The following is an 18,076-nucleotide window of genomic DNA, read 5'->3' on the forward strand; positions in this document are numbered from 1 at the left end:
AAATAAAACAATTTTTAAGGGATTAAAACGCGTGTAATCGTAACAGTGTTTTTACATTCGATTGTGAGTAAAAGTTACATTTTATACCTACTACTAATATTTTATACTACGGATAATAAACATGTCCAACAGATGTCCAAATATCCATATAAAAAAATGAACTGCGTGCGACGCGTGATTCCCTGCTAAAAGGAGTTGACTCAGAATATTGTTGGTCAATGCAGAAGACACCAACACAACAATGGTTTTTAGCAGCCTCTCTTGACATTTGGAGTTGACAGTTGCCTTCTTCTTCTTCCCATTGTAATTATTTGTTTTGTTGTAAAAAGGAATGAATGAATATCACATTATAACGATCCATAAATGACATAAAGCTCTTTTTTTATGAAAATAAGGCACGAGACGAGCAGAACGTTCAGCTGTTGGTAATTCATACGCCCGGCCCATTACAATGCAGTGCCGCTTACGATCCTTGAAAAACCCAAAAATTGTGAGCGGCACTACAATTGCGCTCGTCACCTTCAGACGTAATATGTTAAGTCTCATTTGCCCAGTAATTTCGCTAGCTACGGCGCCCTTCAGACCGAAACACAGTAATGTTTAGACATTACTCCTTCACGGCATAAATAGGCGCCGTTGTGGTACCCATAATCTAGCCGGCATCCTGTGCAAAGTAGCCTCCACCCACTGGTGGATAAAGCTTATGAGTGATATGTTGCAGGAGAGAAGCCTCACGTGTGCAGTGTCTGCGGCAAGGGGTTCAGCACCTCCAGCTCTCTGAACACTCACCGCAGGATCCACACTGGTAACTCGCGTTCATTCACAATTATTTAAAACTAGCTGACCTGGGAACTAACCAACGGTTTTGCCATATAAAATATTTTTACAGTTAAACCGTTTCGTGGACATTGCAACATTTCTTTATTTTTTTTAAATAAAAGCCGTAGCCTAAGTTACTCCTTATTACATCAGCTACCTGCCACTAAAAGTCCCCTCAAAATCCAGTCAGCCATTTCAGAGATTAGCCGGAACAAACAGACAGACAGACAAAAATTGTAAAAAAAAAAAGGTATTTTGGTGTATTTATGGTGGACCGACGATCTGGTCAAGATCGCTGACGGACTGATCGTCGTGGAAATCTGTGGGGGTGGCCTTTGCCCAGCAGTGGACGTCTTCCGGCTGATGATGATGATATTCATATACATGTAGTAAAAAATGGTTATTGCAATATTACAAACAGACACTCCAATTTTATTTATATGTATAGATTAAGACTGCTTATATAATTTGTAGTAACTGAAATTTCTTCAAATAATTGGAAAATACTTTACCAACCAAATACGAGGTCGTCCATGATGACACTCAGAAACCTAAATAAGCCTCAACATGATTATTTTAATTTTATTCAACGATTTAGAATTGGAATCAGAATATTTGTGTGCGAGAGTAATATATTGACGTCATGAGAAGTCACCGCCAACCGCCAAGAGAACCTCGTAAATTTCTGCTGAATATTATATAAGTAAGAAAGAAAAATCATTTATTCACTTCCGTCAAAATGACATAGAAACTGACTACCACCGCACAATGAGAAGAAGTGGCAAGAAACTGGTTTCCCACTCTTTTTATCAACCGACTTCAAAAGAAGGAGGTTATCAATTCGATCGGAATTTTTCTTATTCTGAGATTTATGATCCGATTTACGTAATTCTTCTTTTGTATGATGCGAAATAGATGGCATTTGGTCAAATGGAGCTAGAGGTGTATTAAATTAAATTTTTAGTTATTTGATACTTTTCTGTTTTTGAAGTCGGTTTTTTTAAACGTAGTTTTTATTTATATATTTACAGACTTACAGTTTCAGCACTTTACATTATATTACACATCTCTTATGCAAACCTTTACATTTAATATTAATAAAATACAATTATTTATATGTGCTACGCAACCTATTGATAGGTTTTAAGTCCTCCTTTTTGAAGTCGGTTTAAAACTAAAATATCATTATAACACCGGTCTTGAATTAGTATTTTTTTTTATGGAATAGGAGGACAAACGAGCGTACGGGTCACCTGTTGTTAAGTGATCACCGCCACCCACAATCTATTGCAACACCAGAGGAATCACAGGAGCGTTGCCGGCTAAGACAGGAAGGTGTACGCGCTTTTTTTGAAGGTACCCATGTCGTATCGTCCCGGAAACACCGCACTAGGAAGTTCAATCCACAGCTTTGTGGTACGTGGAAGAAAGCTCCTTGAAAACCGCACTGTGGAGGACCGCCACACATCCAGATGGTGAGGATGATATCCTAACTTGTGGCGTGTCGTGCGAAGGTGGAATTCGGCGGCAGGAATCAGGTTAAACAGCTCTTCGGAACACTCCCCGTGATAAATGCGGTAGAAGACACACAATGAACTGACTTCTCTACGCAACGCCAAGTGATCCAGCCGTTCACAGAGCACTGGGTCCCCCACAATTCGAGCTGCTCTACGTTGCACGCGGTCAAATGGATCGAGCTGATACTGGGGTGCGCCAGACCAGAGATGACAGCAATACTCCATGTGTTGCCGGACCTGCGCTTTGTACGGCGCTAGTAGGTGGGCCGGCTTCAAGTATTGCCGTGCTCTAATAGTATTATTTGTTCATTATGTGTTTTATATTAAGTACATGTATGTATGTATAATACTCTGTGCGCAGGAGAGAAGCCCCACAAGTGTCCTGAATGCGGCAAATGTTTCACAGCGAGCTCCAACCTCTACTACCATCGCATGACTCACACCAAGGTATATATTCATCGTTGAATCTGCCTCAGCCTGTCGACCGTTATCGGTGTCTGCAGAGACCTGCTCGATCACTGATACCTCCGAACCTATTGAGCGCCTGAAAAGCGAACAATTAGGTGGGAGCGTAGAACCCGATGTGTGACATCATATCCAGTCTAAGTAATAACATAATGTACTACGAGAAACAATCTAGACAAAAACTTTAGTGTTCCGCTGCTCAAAAGGAGAAAAGGAACCCTTATCCGTCTATCAATATTCCTTGTCAGGAACGCATGGAGATATCAAGCAAAATTTAACATGAATTAGAATACAAATTAAAGAAAGCCAGCTCCTAAACGAAGCTAAATAAGTGTTAAAGCGCCTAAACAATAGTGATAGTAAAGTATACATTGTCTTGCCTCGCATTGTCCTTCCGAAATCGTCAGCGCCTCGGGGCTCTAGATTTTTAAGATACACCAAAACCGAGAGTGCCGTACGGCACATTATTCCCTCGCCAAGATCTTACCCTTATTTTGATTATAAGATGGTTTATTTTGCATAGTCTTATAGCGTGTTACAATAGCTTTCAGATACATTCACTCAAAACTTACTAATTATAAGTTATCTATTAATAGGTACACGTAATTTAATACGCATTGCCAAAACGCTGCGCGAGTGCCACGCCGATCTGAGGCATACACCATGTGACCTGAGTTTCCCGGAACGGAAAGGTCAATTACTTTTAGGGTGTCCTGAAGTTAATTAATGGGAGCCCTGGCTTGGTTGACCATTCTTCTGTCTGTCAGCGGGCGGTATCTCGCCACGATAGTTGTGACATGAAATTGTGGGAATTTTTATAAAAGAGGATGACAATCGAACGTACAGATTACTTCATAATAAGTGATGACGCCGCCCACATCCCTTCGCAATATTATATGAATCACAGGAGCGTTGCCGGCCTTTTAGAAAGTTTAAGTATTTTTAAAAGGCACCCATTGACGTATCGTCCTGGAATCACCGCGCAAAGAAATTAATTTTGCAGTTTGGTTTTACATCCCAAAAAGTTCCACCATAACACCGTGTAGGTGTCACGGAACGCAGAGGAGGTGGTCATGAACTGTATGTTTGTGGCGAGTCATGCGAACATAAGTGGTATATCTTGTACGTTAGAACTGTTGTTTCTTTAGCGGTGCCTGATTCAATACTTCACCACTTCTTTGAGATATATGACCAGATGGCAGCATTGGCTCTAAACAGATATGAACATTATGCGTCTACAACATATTAATTATAATTAACATGAGTTTTAATAGCTACATAATTTTATAGGTATGTTTGTTTCTTGCTAAGGTTTTTTATGCCATTAAGGGACGAGACGAGCAGGACGTTCAGCTGAAGGTAATTGATACGCCCTGCCCATAACAATGCAATGCCGCTCAGGATTCTTGAAAAACCCAAAAATTCTAAGTGGCATTACAATTGCGCTAGTCACCTTCAGACATAATATTTTAAGTCTAATTGCCGGCGCCCTTCAGACCGAAACACAATAATGCTTACACATTAATGCTTCACGTCAGAAATAGGCACCGTTGTGGCACCCATAATCAAGTCGGCATCATGAGTAAAGGAGCCTCCCACTGGTAAAGGTTTAAAAATATTGAGAATGTCAACTTCTCTGATTAAAATATATTAAATTGTACACAGAACAAGCCGCACAAGTGCGTGTGGTGTCCGCGCTCGTTCCCGACGCCCGGGGAGCTTCGTGCGCACATGCTGTCCCACTCGCACTCACCAAGACTCAATACACCGCTCTCGCTCACACGACGCGAGACCGCCGACGTATGGATTGGACTCTCGTCAATATAAAATACAACGCAACATCTCTTATTGTTATTACTACATACAATCTAGTCAATAAATTATATTTTATTCCTTTGTTTCATTAAATGGTTATCTACAAATTAGCAAACGTTTTTCTATGATCCAAGTCCTACACAGAGGGTTGCTATGAGGACAAACGAGTTTACTTTCACCGACATAGCCCAAATGATTGCGAAACTGAAGTGGCAGTAGGCAGGGCACATACGAGTTCGACGGACAGATGGTCAGTGGGGCAGAAAAGTCTTCGAATGGTGACCACGTACCGCAATAGGCAGTGTTGGTAGGCGCCCCATAAGAGGACCGACGATTTGGTCAAGATCACTGGAATACGTTGGATGAGAGCAGCGCAGGTTGACTAGGCAAACCTGTTCTATGGGTGCAAGACAACTATATATTTAATACAATATACTTACTTAAACCTACATAAATACATATAAACATCCACGACTCGGAAACAACCAACTATATTCATCATATAAATGATTGTACCTACCGGGATTCGAACCCGAGACCTCTAGCTTAATATTCAGGGTCACTATAACCATTCGGCTATATGGGTCGTCATTTATAAATTTCAGTCACACCTATTTTTATCTATCCTTCAGTTGTCCCAATCTTTCAACTGTATTGAAATTGATGGCTAGAAATACAACACACGAAATTATTCATGAACATTAGGTAAACACTTACCAGAAAATGTTTTTGAAATACAAACTTAAAGTTGTGTTTGTTTTTCCATGTTTCTATTACAGCAGACCATTATTATTACGATTATTTAAATAAAATACATTGTTTATTGCACCTATTTATTTAATCATCAGATATCTTTGACTTCTTCTCACCACTACACTCATCCTCGCCGCCATCTTGGATCTTCCGTTTGTCGTCATCACCTGCTCGTGCGTCTGTCTGGCCGGGCTCGGTCAGCTCTTGTCCTCCGCAGTCCTTGTGGTAGTCATTGAGCTTGGCCTGTGTGCTGCTAGAAGTATCCATTTTGAGAAGTTCTCTGAGCGCCATCGTGGCGTAACAGCTGGGCGGTAGACTCAATGTTAGCAGTAAGGCGCTGTATTTACCATCTGAAAAGTAATGAAAACTAAGATTACCCTCGGTAAAAACGAATTTTACCAGTGCTGGGTCGAGGCAGCTCAAACTTGTTATCTTTCTTGTAAATTTATTCAATCATTTCCAATTAAATACTTTTTAAAATATTTAAACATATAAAATCAAAACTGAATAATTTTTATAGAACACATTTTTTTTCACTTTACTTACTTTGTTAATACTTATATTGAAGCAAGAAAAATAATAATAATAATCTTGCCGTGGGGTATCCGGCAGAGTAGAATAGATCTCCCTCACTCTTACCGAGGCGTCGTAAAAGCCGACTAAGGTATTTCGACGTCCGTAATATCATCAAGCTTTTGACGTCTCCAATCTTAGAGATGGAAAACTTGAAATAAAACTTCTGTCCCGCCGCTTAGGGGCTGGCTGTCAAATCCCAAAGACATCTTACAGCCTAACAATCAATTACCGTCGGGAACATAGCTGTAGGAAAAAATACTGTAACTGTACCCCAGGGGGGTACCGGCAGAGCCGGAGAATCCCCTCCTCCTCTTGTATCTGCAGGACGAGGCTGCTCCTCGTATTCTGGGGGGAGCAACCTAACAGCTGTAGGCGGCGACGATATTCGCCATACGTCTCGCCAAAACCTAAGTCTAAATTGTTCTCACCGGGGCGGAAAGTGGGCATCGGAATGCTGTTTTGCGACGTTGAATGTTAGAGGAGGAATGAATGAGAAAATGGATTAAGTTTACGAGTTAATGAATGAAAGAAAATTAGATGTGCTGTGTGTGAATCAGACAAAACGTAAGGGGAAAGAGATACTGACGCGCGGCCCGTTCACAGAAATATGGTCGGGAGTTCCCAATGAGGAACATGGCAGTAAAGGCGTCGGTATGCTTCTTTCAGAGCGAATGTCAGAATGCATGCGAGAGTATAAGTGCGTAAGTCCCCGCCTTATCTGAGTCCGATTGCAAGTAGGTCTGAAACCTCTATTTTGGTATGTGTATACGCTCCGAACTCTTCTCATAGTAAGGCGGTAAGAGAAGAATTTTGGGAACAAACGAGAGAGATTTTGTTATTGCGTAAGTTGAACGAACGTATTGTCATACTTGGAGATTTCAATGCAAGGGTTGGAGTGAAGCGTGATGGGTATGAAAATGTGCTTGGGACGTTTGGAGATAAGAGTGTGAATGACAACGGCGAATACTTGTTAGATGTATGTGTGGAGATGGGTCTGTCTGTGATGAATACGTGGTTTCAGCATAAGATGATACATATATGTACACGTGGCAAAAGAAGGAAGGCAGTATGATAGAACTTGTGATAGTCGATGAAAGAATGAAAATGAAAGTAGTGGATACTAGAGCCTATCGTGGACCAGATGTCGGGCACAGATCACTATTTGGTAATTAGCAGAGTTAGTGGTTTCTTTAAACGCTGGCGGAACAGATCAAAAGGGTCAACTACTGAATTAGAACGTGTAAAAGTGGAGAGATTGAAAGATCAGCGAGTAAATGAGATGTATAAAAAGCAATTGAGTGAACGGCTAGAAAAAAGCTGGAGTGATGTTAATGAGGAAAGTGTGAATGATGTATGGTCGGTATTTAAAACCAATATTATAAAATGTGCTGAAGATGTATGCGGTGTGAGTAAAAAAAGGCGCAAGAAATGCCAGAATGCCGACTGGTGGGATGATGAAACTAGAAGAATGGATGAGGAAAAGCCTGGCTGGAAGCCTTAGCAATAGAAACAACGAATAGAGTGAGTGGCGGTATGAATGATGATAATGTTAAATAAATCAAGAACAAATATAGATGCGTGAAAGCGAAAGTTAAAGAATGTATAGAGAAGAAAAGGAATGAGAAAAAGGTGATATATGAGGAACAATTCGGCGCAAGTTTCCGAGATAATATAAAACTGTTTTGGAAACACGTGATAGAAGCGCGGGGCAAAAATATAAATTCATCTATGAAACTGATTAGGAATGAACGAGGTGAGGTCATGAATGAAAAGTAAAAAGTATGATAATAGAGTGGTGGAAGATATTTTGAGAGCTGATTCGAGAAAAATGAAAAAAGAGATGTAAGTGAGAAAGAGCAAGAAGATATAATAGATATGTTTGTGGACCAGAGTGTTTAAATTTAAATGGATGAAATTATGAAGGCGTTAAGAGGTCAGGAAAGTCTGCTGGGTATGATCGAGTGACGACTGAAATGTTGAATGCTGGCGATGGACTATTAGTGAACCTGCTGTATCGTACATCGAAACAGGGCCATTTTCCAGACGATTGGACGAAGGCAGTGATTTTCCCAATTTATAAAGGCAAAGGTTCGCAGCATGAATGTCAAAATTATCGCGGGATTAGCCTTCTTACTGTTGTTGGAAAAGTGTATTCCAGAATATTGATTGAAAGAGTAATGAATGTGACTAATGACAAGGTATGGGATGTGCAATCGGGATTTCGGGAGGGAATGGGATGTACGGATCAAGTCTTTTCCTTACGCTGCATCACTGAAAAATGTCTGGCAAAAACCAGAAAGTATATTGCGCGTAAAGTATATAGAAAGACGAAAGTGATGGTATTTGAGAAGGATGAAAGGTTGACTGAGTGTAATATTACGATTGAAGATGAGAGGGCAGAACAAGTTACAGAATTCGTATATTTGGGTAGCATGTTTACAAGAGACGGAAGATATGAAGGTGATATTGAAAGAAGAGTGAGAAACTGTGTGAATGGAGCGCTGCATGCATTTATAAACGGCCAGACTGTGCCAATAGAAGCGCGAATGGCTCTACATAATGGAGTGCTTGTCGCCACGTTAACCACAGAACTGACTACCTACTAAACCACAAATTATAGCTTGATGGCAGCAGTATAACGAGCCACATAACCCATTAAAGATCGATTTACATGACTTTGTAAAAAAACATCGAGAATACAACTTTTGGGCTCGAATTAAATGACACGTAGCATTCGTTTGTATCACGGACACGAAGTGTTCGGAGTCGATGATTGCTAATGAAATAACCAAATAGAAACATTACTATGTCATAATATTTAAACGTATTACCGTTTGTTCAATCCACGAAGACGCGGCCCACTATTTAGCGCGATAGGAAAGGATGAGGGAGTACAGCTAGAAAATTAGTTTTAAGCCCAACAAACTTTTTTGTGTGTGTCTGCCCACACCGAGCATTAATAGAACTCACACACTCACACTTTTACATTGGGGCGTGTCCTAACAGATTATCACTCTCGTACCTGTTTGGTCGCCGGTGGCGGTAACCCCCTCCAGCTGGTCGCGGTCTGACAGCAGCAGGTCGGCGGTGGGCTGGTGGTAGCGCACCAGGCGCCACGTCACTTCACCGGGCCGCACGGCCACGTGCCGATACCCACCACCGAGATGGTAGCCTCTGTGACACACACCACATATTGTTATCAAAAGACATATGATTCCGAAACGGTGGTCTCCACGCGATGATACGGGTACAGGCGGCCATGATAGTGACTCATGTCAACTTACAAAAACGACGAGCCTTCTACCGTCACGCAGACGTTATTCTTAAAAGATTTGTTTTAAGAAAGCCGCCCACTTTCGCCTACAACACTAGAGGAATCACAGAGTTGCGGTCTTTCAGAAAAGTGAACGTACGCGTGAAGTTTTAGTTCCTCAGCGATGAGTACCACTCATTGAGCCCTCACTAATCGCGACGTAGCCAGGAATTCTGAGCGGCACTACAGTTGCGTTCGTCACCTTAAGACACAAGATGTTAAGTCCCATTTGCCCAGTAATTTCACTAGCTACGGCGCTCTTCAGACCAAAACACATTAATTTATTTATTTATGTTATTGGAGAATCTACAGCTGAATACTTTACAATAGTCACATGATAAAATAACAGAAAGCCATTTACAGATCCTCACGAGTGGCTATGTAAAATATAAAACAAAAACAATGTGAGAGTTACATACACGAATCAAATGCTTAACACTACTGTATTACTTATCTAATTACATATTAGCAGCTCGACCACCAAATTGACCAAAGAACTCATTTCCTAATTGACGCTTAATTGAATCAGAGTTAGTAAGTCTTTTGTGGGGCGACGTATATGCCTTTACAAGATCCCAGAAAAAACAAAAGTATTACGATATTCAAAAGAATTCTTAAAAATCGTTTGTGTGGTAAAGGTTACTATAACATAAATGACTTCCTTAATTACACATTACACAGATTGGGAATGGAACGACCGCCCTCGGGCTATTAAATAATAAGTTTAATTGTACAATATTACTTAGTAAACAATTTTTTTGACGAAAAAAAAAGCCCGCTGATTTTGCTGCGCCCATTCTTCTCAGGTCGGAGACATACTTTTTTGGAATGGGTGGTAGTTTTTGATAGCGATGTCATATCCTATTTTGGATAAAAATATTTGTTGGAATGGGTGGTAGTTTTGATAGTGATGTCATATCCTATTTTGGATAAAAATATTTGTTGGAATGGGTGGTAGTTTTTGATAGTGATGTCATATCTTATTTTGGATAAAAATATTTGTTGGAATAGGTGGTAGTTTTTAAAAGTCATGTCATATCCTATTTTGGATAAAAATATTTGTTGGAATGGGCGGTAGTTTTTGATAGTGATGTCATATTCTATTTTTGGATAAAAATATTTGTTGGAATGGGTGGTAGTTTTTGATAGTGATGTCATATCCTATTTTTGGATAAAAATATTTGTTGGAATGGGGGGTAGTTTTTGATAGTGATGTCATATCCTATTTTGGATGAAAATATTTGAATTTGAATAACTTACTTGTGTTTATGTTTCATCTCCAAAGTAAGTCCGTCTTTGGTCAGCATCTCCTGGTAGAAGTCCACCATATTGGGCGGGTAGCGGACAGAGTGTCCTGGCAGCGGCAACACCACATCGAATATAGTGTACCGATCGCTTTCCACGTCTTCCTGAGTCACAACTTTCACCGCGACCATCTTCGTCGTCTCTGCACTCTCTTGGTTGTCTTCATCACCTTGGGTTTCGGTTTCCACTTCTTCTGCATCCCCCTCCTGCTCATCAGATACAGTCTCGTCTATTGGTTCTATTGTGTCTGCAAATTAATGATCTATATTTAGCGAAATAACAAAGAACAGCACAAATAAGTGCCCAAGAATTTTCATTTTTTTATTTTATGAAAATAAGCGAAGAGACGAGCAGGATGTTCAGCTGATGGTAATTGATACACCCTGCCCATTACAATGCAGTGCCGCTCAGGATTCTTGAAAAACCCAATAATTCTGAGTGGCACTACAATTGCGCTCGTCACCTTGAGACATAAGATGTTAAGTCTCATTTGCCCAGTAATTTCACTAGCTACGGCGCCCTTCAGACCGAAACACAGTAACGTTTACACATTACTATTTTACGGCTGAAATAGGCGCCGTTGTGGTACCCATAGTCTAGCTGGCATCCTGTGCAAAGGAGTCTCCCACAAGATTGACTGCACTCAGCTAACGACAAACTATTCTTGCAGCAAAATAAAATGGACGTCTACGAAATGAACTAATATATCCTGTCTAATATCCATACCAAAGCGAGTACACAAAAGTAAGACGATACTATTGTGGAAGTAAACCAACAGAATTGTTGACTGAACTAGATTTGCCGGGGATTCCACCGTGCGTACAGCAATTTAAAATAATGCTCACAATATCAGCCGGCTACAACCAGCTTCGTAATGGTACGCAGCTTGCTGTATAAAAATTAATGAGAAATGTAATACGAGTCGCAATCTTGAAAGGGCCTTTCAAGTTTAATGCCCTTACTCCTCGAATTAAAAAGACAAAAGATTCCAATTTTATAACGATAAGTACTTCCATTATATACTAAGTCTGGCCATAAATACCATTACAATTAAAAAATAAACAAATAATTACATTTGAATTTGGAGTCTCCTCATTTTGGCGCCGATACATTGTACAATATTTTGCGATATTAAAATGGAGTGGTGTGATAAAGAGAACCGAATCGCTGTGATTGCATTACACAAAGTAGGTATGGAGCCAAATGCAATTTTTAAAACTGTCCATACACTTGGTATTAGGAAAACGTTTGTATACCAGGCTATTAATAGGTACTATGAGACCTCCTGTTTGTGACAGAAAAAGATCTGGCCGTCGACGTAGTGTTCGTAAAAAAAAGTTGGTCATAGCAGTAAGGGAAAGAATTCGAAGAAATACTGTCCGAAAGCAAAATATTTTATCTCCGGGGATGAAGATAATACCTAGAACCATGTCGCGTATTTTAAAAGATGACTTAGGACTTCCAGCCTATAAGAGGTACTGATCATATCTCAACTGATAATTTAAAAAAGAATAGGGTGGTAAAATCGGAACAACTACTGAAGCGGTACGCAAAGGGAGATCACAGAAAAAGATTTTTTTTACAATTGAGCAACATTTTAACAAACAAAATGAAAGTGTTTATGCTCGAAGCTCTAAGGAAGCTTCCCAATTACGACTAATTGGTAAGATTCCTTTAGCCATCATTTTGTGAAAAAGGTATCAAAAGTCCGAAACGTGAATTTCGGACTGAAGGAGCTGAAGACTGGCCGTCGTCTAGTCACGATCTTAATCCACTGGATTATGATTAATGGTAAGTTTTAAAAAGAGTACGGCTTGCTCAAGAGTGCGTGCTTCTATTGATAACTGGCCTCAACACATAAAGGACTGTATTGCAGCCAATGGAGACCACTTCTAATAAGCTTTTTATATTTTAAATTGTTTTATATTTATGTATTAACGTAACACACTGCAAAAGTCATAAATGTTATTTGCAGTAGAATTTTATTTCAGTATTTATGGCAAGACTAGTATATACTAGCTGACCCGACAGACGCTGTTTTGTCAATAGAAAAAAAATATGATGAAAGTATTCGGGAATAATGTAGTCTAAAGCCATCGGAAGTGTATTATCTTATGTAATTAGATAAAAATGAAACAAAATCGTATTTCTGAATGATCATACCCTTCAACTACCGGTCCTTGTTTGTGGTAGGCAAGACGGGGCGGGGTGAGGATCGTGTCACATCAAACAATTATAATTATGGTAAAAAAGAGTAAAATATCTAACTTATTCAAAATGTTATAGATTACTATAGTGTTTGTCTAAACAGTTTTTACATCACCCCTTTAAAATTTCCATTTTTTTTTAAGTATTATGGTGGATATAGTATATATGTACTATTCTGTAGCCTTATATAAGAAACACAAGTCCACTGACAGTGAACGCATATAAAACAAGGAAGCATTTCTGAAGCTTTAAAATAGCGCAACTAAAATTATACCGTAAGTGCAGGGGTGCTCAAACGGTCGATCGGGATCGACAGGTCAATCACGAGTGCTTTTTGAGTCGATCTCGAGAAAAAAATCCGGTATATTAAACTAAAATCGGTAATTACGTACCATCTTATGAAAAGTATGCTCAGGACATGCAGTGTCATGCAGATTCTATCTATGAGATATTCTGGTGACAGTCAATTTATAATTGACAATTAATTTTTTAAAACAAAAAAAATTAATAGTTATTGAATGAAACCATCGCCGGCCATATCCTCCTGTAGTAGCACCGGAGGAATCACAAACTACTCGTAAAGCCGAATGGAGGTTAAATGGGGTCTTATAACGAGTCCATTCACAATATTTAAGAACCGTAGCAACGCTATATTACATACCCCAAAAAATATTCAAAATATATTATTTACAATGATGTGCAAACCCTTTTTTTTATGGAATAGGAGGGCAAACGAGCGTATGAGTCACCTGGTGTTAAGTGATCACCGCCGCCCACATTCTCTTGCAACACCAGAGGAATCACAAGAGCGTTGCCGGCCTTTAAGGAAACTTTCTGCTGTGAAACAATTACAACAACAGGGAGCATATTTTACGAAGTAAGTAGTCGGGTCAGCTAGTAAATTATATTTTTTATGGAGTATTTTGTAACACGTTGTGTAGACGCAATCCAAAATAATAAAAGTGTGTTAAAAAGGGATAAGATGTGTGCGGATGTGTTAATGTCAATGTCACCTGCGGGCGTGCGGGGCTCAGCGAGCACGAGGTCACCGGGGGCAGGGCGCAGTCCGTGACGACGGACGCGCTCCGAGGCGGCCCCATTCCACACCAGCGACTGGTACGAGTGCACGTACAGCAGCCGGGTGTTTCGGGGAATCTGTGTAGTGGGTAACGGGTTATTGTACAAAATCCGACGTAAAACATCTTTAAAATCACACGAAACACATAAATTTAGTGCCATTACTTAGTTTATATAATGCCACTAAATTAATTGGATCGGGCCGATCAGTTCAGATGAAAAATAAAGCTCATGTTGAAAACATAAATTTTTACTTAAATTTGCAGGAATAGAATAAACCGGTACGTGTGGAGGCGCCACCATCCGCCACTACTATCCATTCCGATGGCGAGAACAAAATATGTGTCGGCAAAGTCGCCTTTAACTAGAGCCCTTCGCCATATAAATGAACTCCACAACAAAGTGGACATTTTTAGGTGTACGTGGAGTGAACTCGCAAGGGTATTTGTAAGGGTTATATGTAGTATGTTATGATAAATAGTTGTATGTTCAAGTTTTTTGTATTTCCTGGTGTGGTTTTTGCTAATGTAATGTTTGGTTTATTAATTTTTGCTATTGTATGATTAGTTATAGATTGATTTGTTTATTGTTTGTATATATGTTAATCTTGTGTTTGTAACTGTCGCATTAGGTAATATCTGTAATGATAGTTGCTGTATGTGGTAAATAAATAAATAAATAAATAAAATTATAATGATACAAATTACTACAATTTTCCGTTCAACGTTGATCGTGTTGATGTGTTTTCAGGAGCGGAGCGACCAAATTAAATCTTACTCAGTGTAATAACGGTGGGAACGGTATTAAGTTGTATTTAGTTTTTTTTTTTTTTTTCAGTTTTCCTGAACCAATACGACTAAGGGACCTTCAGTATGACAAAGTACCTCTTGAACTCTGGTGGTGCGTGGACCTTTTACCTATTTTCCCCCTCTAACTGACATTTTTAAATGTTGACTCACACCATTAACCACTAATATTACATTGAAATGATCATAAACTTATTTTAAGATGTCTTTAAATCTAATAATGTAACTAATAAATAAATTCGTGCAGGAGATTGGGATAAATTAATTAATCTTACTACAAATAATAAATAAATTATATATTTATATAAAGCATTAAAAATTTAAACTATTGTACCAATTCAGAATTTATCACTGGCAAAAGTAGTCTTCAACTTTATTAGGTAGCATATTATATAATTACTAGCTGACCCAGCAAACGTTGTATTGCCGATATTAAAATCGCGATAAAAAAGTAACTGTTGATCGTAGATGGGTGAAAATTTGAAGTTGTATGTATTTTTTAAAGCTGACTCATAATCAAACAAATTAAAAAAAAATGTCGAAAAAAAATAAAAACGTGTACACCCTTAACATTTAGGGGGATGAAAAATAGATGTTGTCCGATTCTCAGACCTACCCAATATGCACTCAAAATTTCATGAGAATCGGTCAAGCCGTTTCGGAGGAGTTCAATGTTTAACACCATGACACGAGAATTTTATATATTAGATGATAAATTTCCGAAGTCTCGTACACATAGGAACTTCTGTCTTATTATATTATGTGTTATAATGAAATAAAATAGTATTATCAACCCATGCTTTAAATCCTTATTATTAAAGATTCTAAAACACCCAATGTCCTAATAACCATTCCATCATTTAAACGAGTGTTGTAATGAAATTCAACAAACAAATTACAACACTCGTTTGGATGATGTAATGGTTACTAGGACTGTTTTTTAATGTTAGCAGTAAGCTAACTATTTCAGACTCTTTTATAGAGGATTCATATTCTGGGTGTAAATAAAGTCTTGTATAAACTGTTGATAATTAGGTATTAAAACACTCATGTGTACAACATTACAACACTCGTTTGGATGATGTAATTGTTACTAGGACTGTCTCTTTTTAGTGTTAGCAGTAAGCTAAATGTTTCAGAATCTTTTATACAGGGTTCACAAAATTATGGGTGTAGATAGTCTTGTATGTAACTGTTGATAATTAGGTATTAAAACACTCATGTGATACTAGTACTCTCTTCTACACAACAGTTGCTTATATAACTATTTCTTTACAGAACCCAGAACGTTGCCCCACATTGTACACACCTGGTCCAGCGCATGCGTCAGGTGTTGGGGACCGTCTGCCAGCGCACGCAGCAGTCGCAGCTCGGGCGTGTGTCGGTCGTGCGGCCCGCCCGGTATCATACGAAGCGCCGCGCTCGCACCGTGTCGTTGGTACGCACACAGCACTCGCTCCAACGGGCCCGCCCGTTCCGACAGTATACATCGTATTGCCTGAAACACAACACCACTAAATTTAGGTACTGCCAGCTCATTCAAACAAGGATATATGGGCGTTTTTTTTTATTTTTTTGTACCTTGACTTTTATTCTTGTTTTTTTTACACATGTTTGCGTGAAATTATTTTCTATTATAGTATATTGGGAACGGCCGTAAGTTGAGTTAGTACGTCTTTTGTGGGGCGTTGTATATGATTTTACATCAAGATTCCAGAAAATGTTCAAAATAAATGTACTACGATATTCATAAAAATTGTTAAAAAACATTTGTGGGGTAAAAGTTACTGTAACATAAAGAGCGGAGCGACCGCCCTCAGGCTATTAAATAATAAACTTTATCGTACGATTTCACATTGTAACTATATTTTTATTTAAAAAAGAAGCCCGTTGAGTTTCTTGCGCTCGTTCTTCACAGATCTGAGGCATACCTTTTCGAATGGGTGGTAGTTTTTGACTTTCAATATGTGATATATTAATATGTGATATATATTCAATGTGTTTCGGTATGAAGGGCGCGGTAGCTAGTGAAATTACTGGGCAAATGAGACTTAAGATCTTATGTCTCAAGGTGACGAGCGCAATTGTAATGCCGCTCAGAATTTTTGGGATTTTCAAGAATACTTAACAGCACTGTATTGTAATGGGTAGGGCGTGTTACCATCAGTCCTGCTAGTCTCGCCCCTTATTTATATTTAAAAAAAAAGTATATGAAAGTCTCACCTGCTCGTAGTTCCCCTGCAGCAGCAGCTTGCCCACGGTGGAGGTCGGCGCGCTGGTGTTGGCACCGAACCGCTGCAGCCCGTAGTAGTTCAGGAAGCCATTGTCTCTCAGGCTGCAACAAGCCCTATCCACCAACTCGGGATCACCCGTCACGTTGCGGAGGCATATCCGAAACCTAACAATTTATATTTAAAATTTAAATTAATTTAAAAATTTAATTTTATTTATATATGGTACCTACAGAATTAAATGTAATATCTACATTTAATTAAACAGTAACTATTAAACAAACATTCATAGTCTGTGGTCAAACAATTGAACAGAGCAAAGATTTTTGCCACAGAAAATTTGAAATATAAAATCTATTAGATTTCCACCTGTTTTCTACACATTAAATTAGTTGAATTTTAAAATGGCATCTGAAGAGAATAGGGGCTGCAATAACTTCAAATATAAATGCTTTGATATTACTTGTTACGTAAAAGGCACACTGACTAACATTTTTGTTCTAACAAGCCATGGTTAAACACTTCCACTTAGGTTTGACAAATGGCAGGCTCCTGTGCACAGGATATCGGCTAGATTATGGGTACCACAACAGCGCCTATTTCTGCTGTGAAGTACTAATGTGTAAATATTATTGTGTTTCGGTCTGAGGGGCGCCGTAGCTAGTGGAAATTACTGGGCAAATCAGACAACATCTTATGTATCAAGGTGACGAGCGCAGTTGTATTGCTGCTCAGAATTTTTGTGTTTCTCAAGAATCTTGAGCGGCACAGCATTGTAATGGGCAGTGCGTATACCATCAACTGAACATCCTGCTCGTCTCGTCCCTTATTTTAATAAAATTTGTGATCAAAATAGAATTTAAAATCACCTTCAGACTTTTCCTTTACCTACTTATGTTTCCATAGACATCCAGAACTAATAAGAATCTTACCGATTTCCTTTCAGCATCCCAAGCTTGAGATGCACTGAGCTAAAGCTGAAGTTGCCAATCTTGACGGAAGGTAGATCCTTGCATGCATTGACGATCTTCCTCGGGTCCACCTTCCGAAGACTGAACCATTGTGAGGTTTTAGCTCGACGATCCTTGGTCCCGGCGTAACCCAGCATTGTTGTCTTGATGTTTGGGCTGAAGATAATGTTTAATAATAACTAACTTAAAAGAAGCAGTAATAACTAATGTTAGCAATGAT

At 39.1% G+C, this 18,076-nt stretch overlaps 1 protein-coding gene across 1 annotated transcript; it reads right to left on the bottom strand.

Moving 5' to 3' along the window:
* Positions 1-5,432: 5,432 nt before the first annotated feature.
* Positions 5,433-18,028, bottom strand: LOC126970561 (pseudouridylate synthase 7 homolog). Its single transcript, XM_050816538.1, has 7 exons — positions 17,818-18,028; positions 16,878-17,052; positions 15,964-16,152; positions 13,785-13,926; positions 10,519-10,810; positions 8,968-9,119; positions 5,433-5,719 (listed from the first exon to the last, which is right to left on the bottom strand). The coding sequence occupies exons 1-7, from the start codon at positions 17,991-17,993 to the stop codon at positions 5,454-5,456; spliced, it is 1,392 nt and encodes a 463-aa protein (XP_050672495.1). The 5' UTR covers positions 17,994-18,028; the 3' UTR covers positions 5,433-5,453.
* Between the last annotated feature and the right edge of the window lie 48 nt (positions 18,029-18,076).

The sequence above is a fragment of the Leptidea sinapis genome, chromosome 1 (genome assembly GCF_905404315.1).
Source record: "Leptidea sinapis chromosome 1, ilLepSina1.1, whole genome shotgun sequence".
NCBI classification, from domain to species: domain Eukaryota; kingdom Metazoa; phylum Arthropoda; class Insecta; order Lepidoptera; family Pieridae; genus Leptidea; species Leptidea sinapis.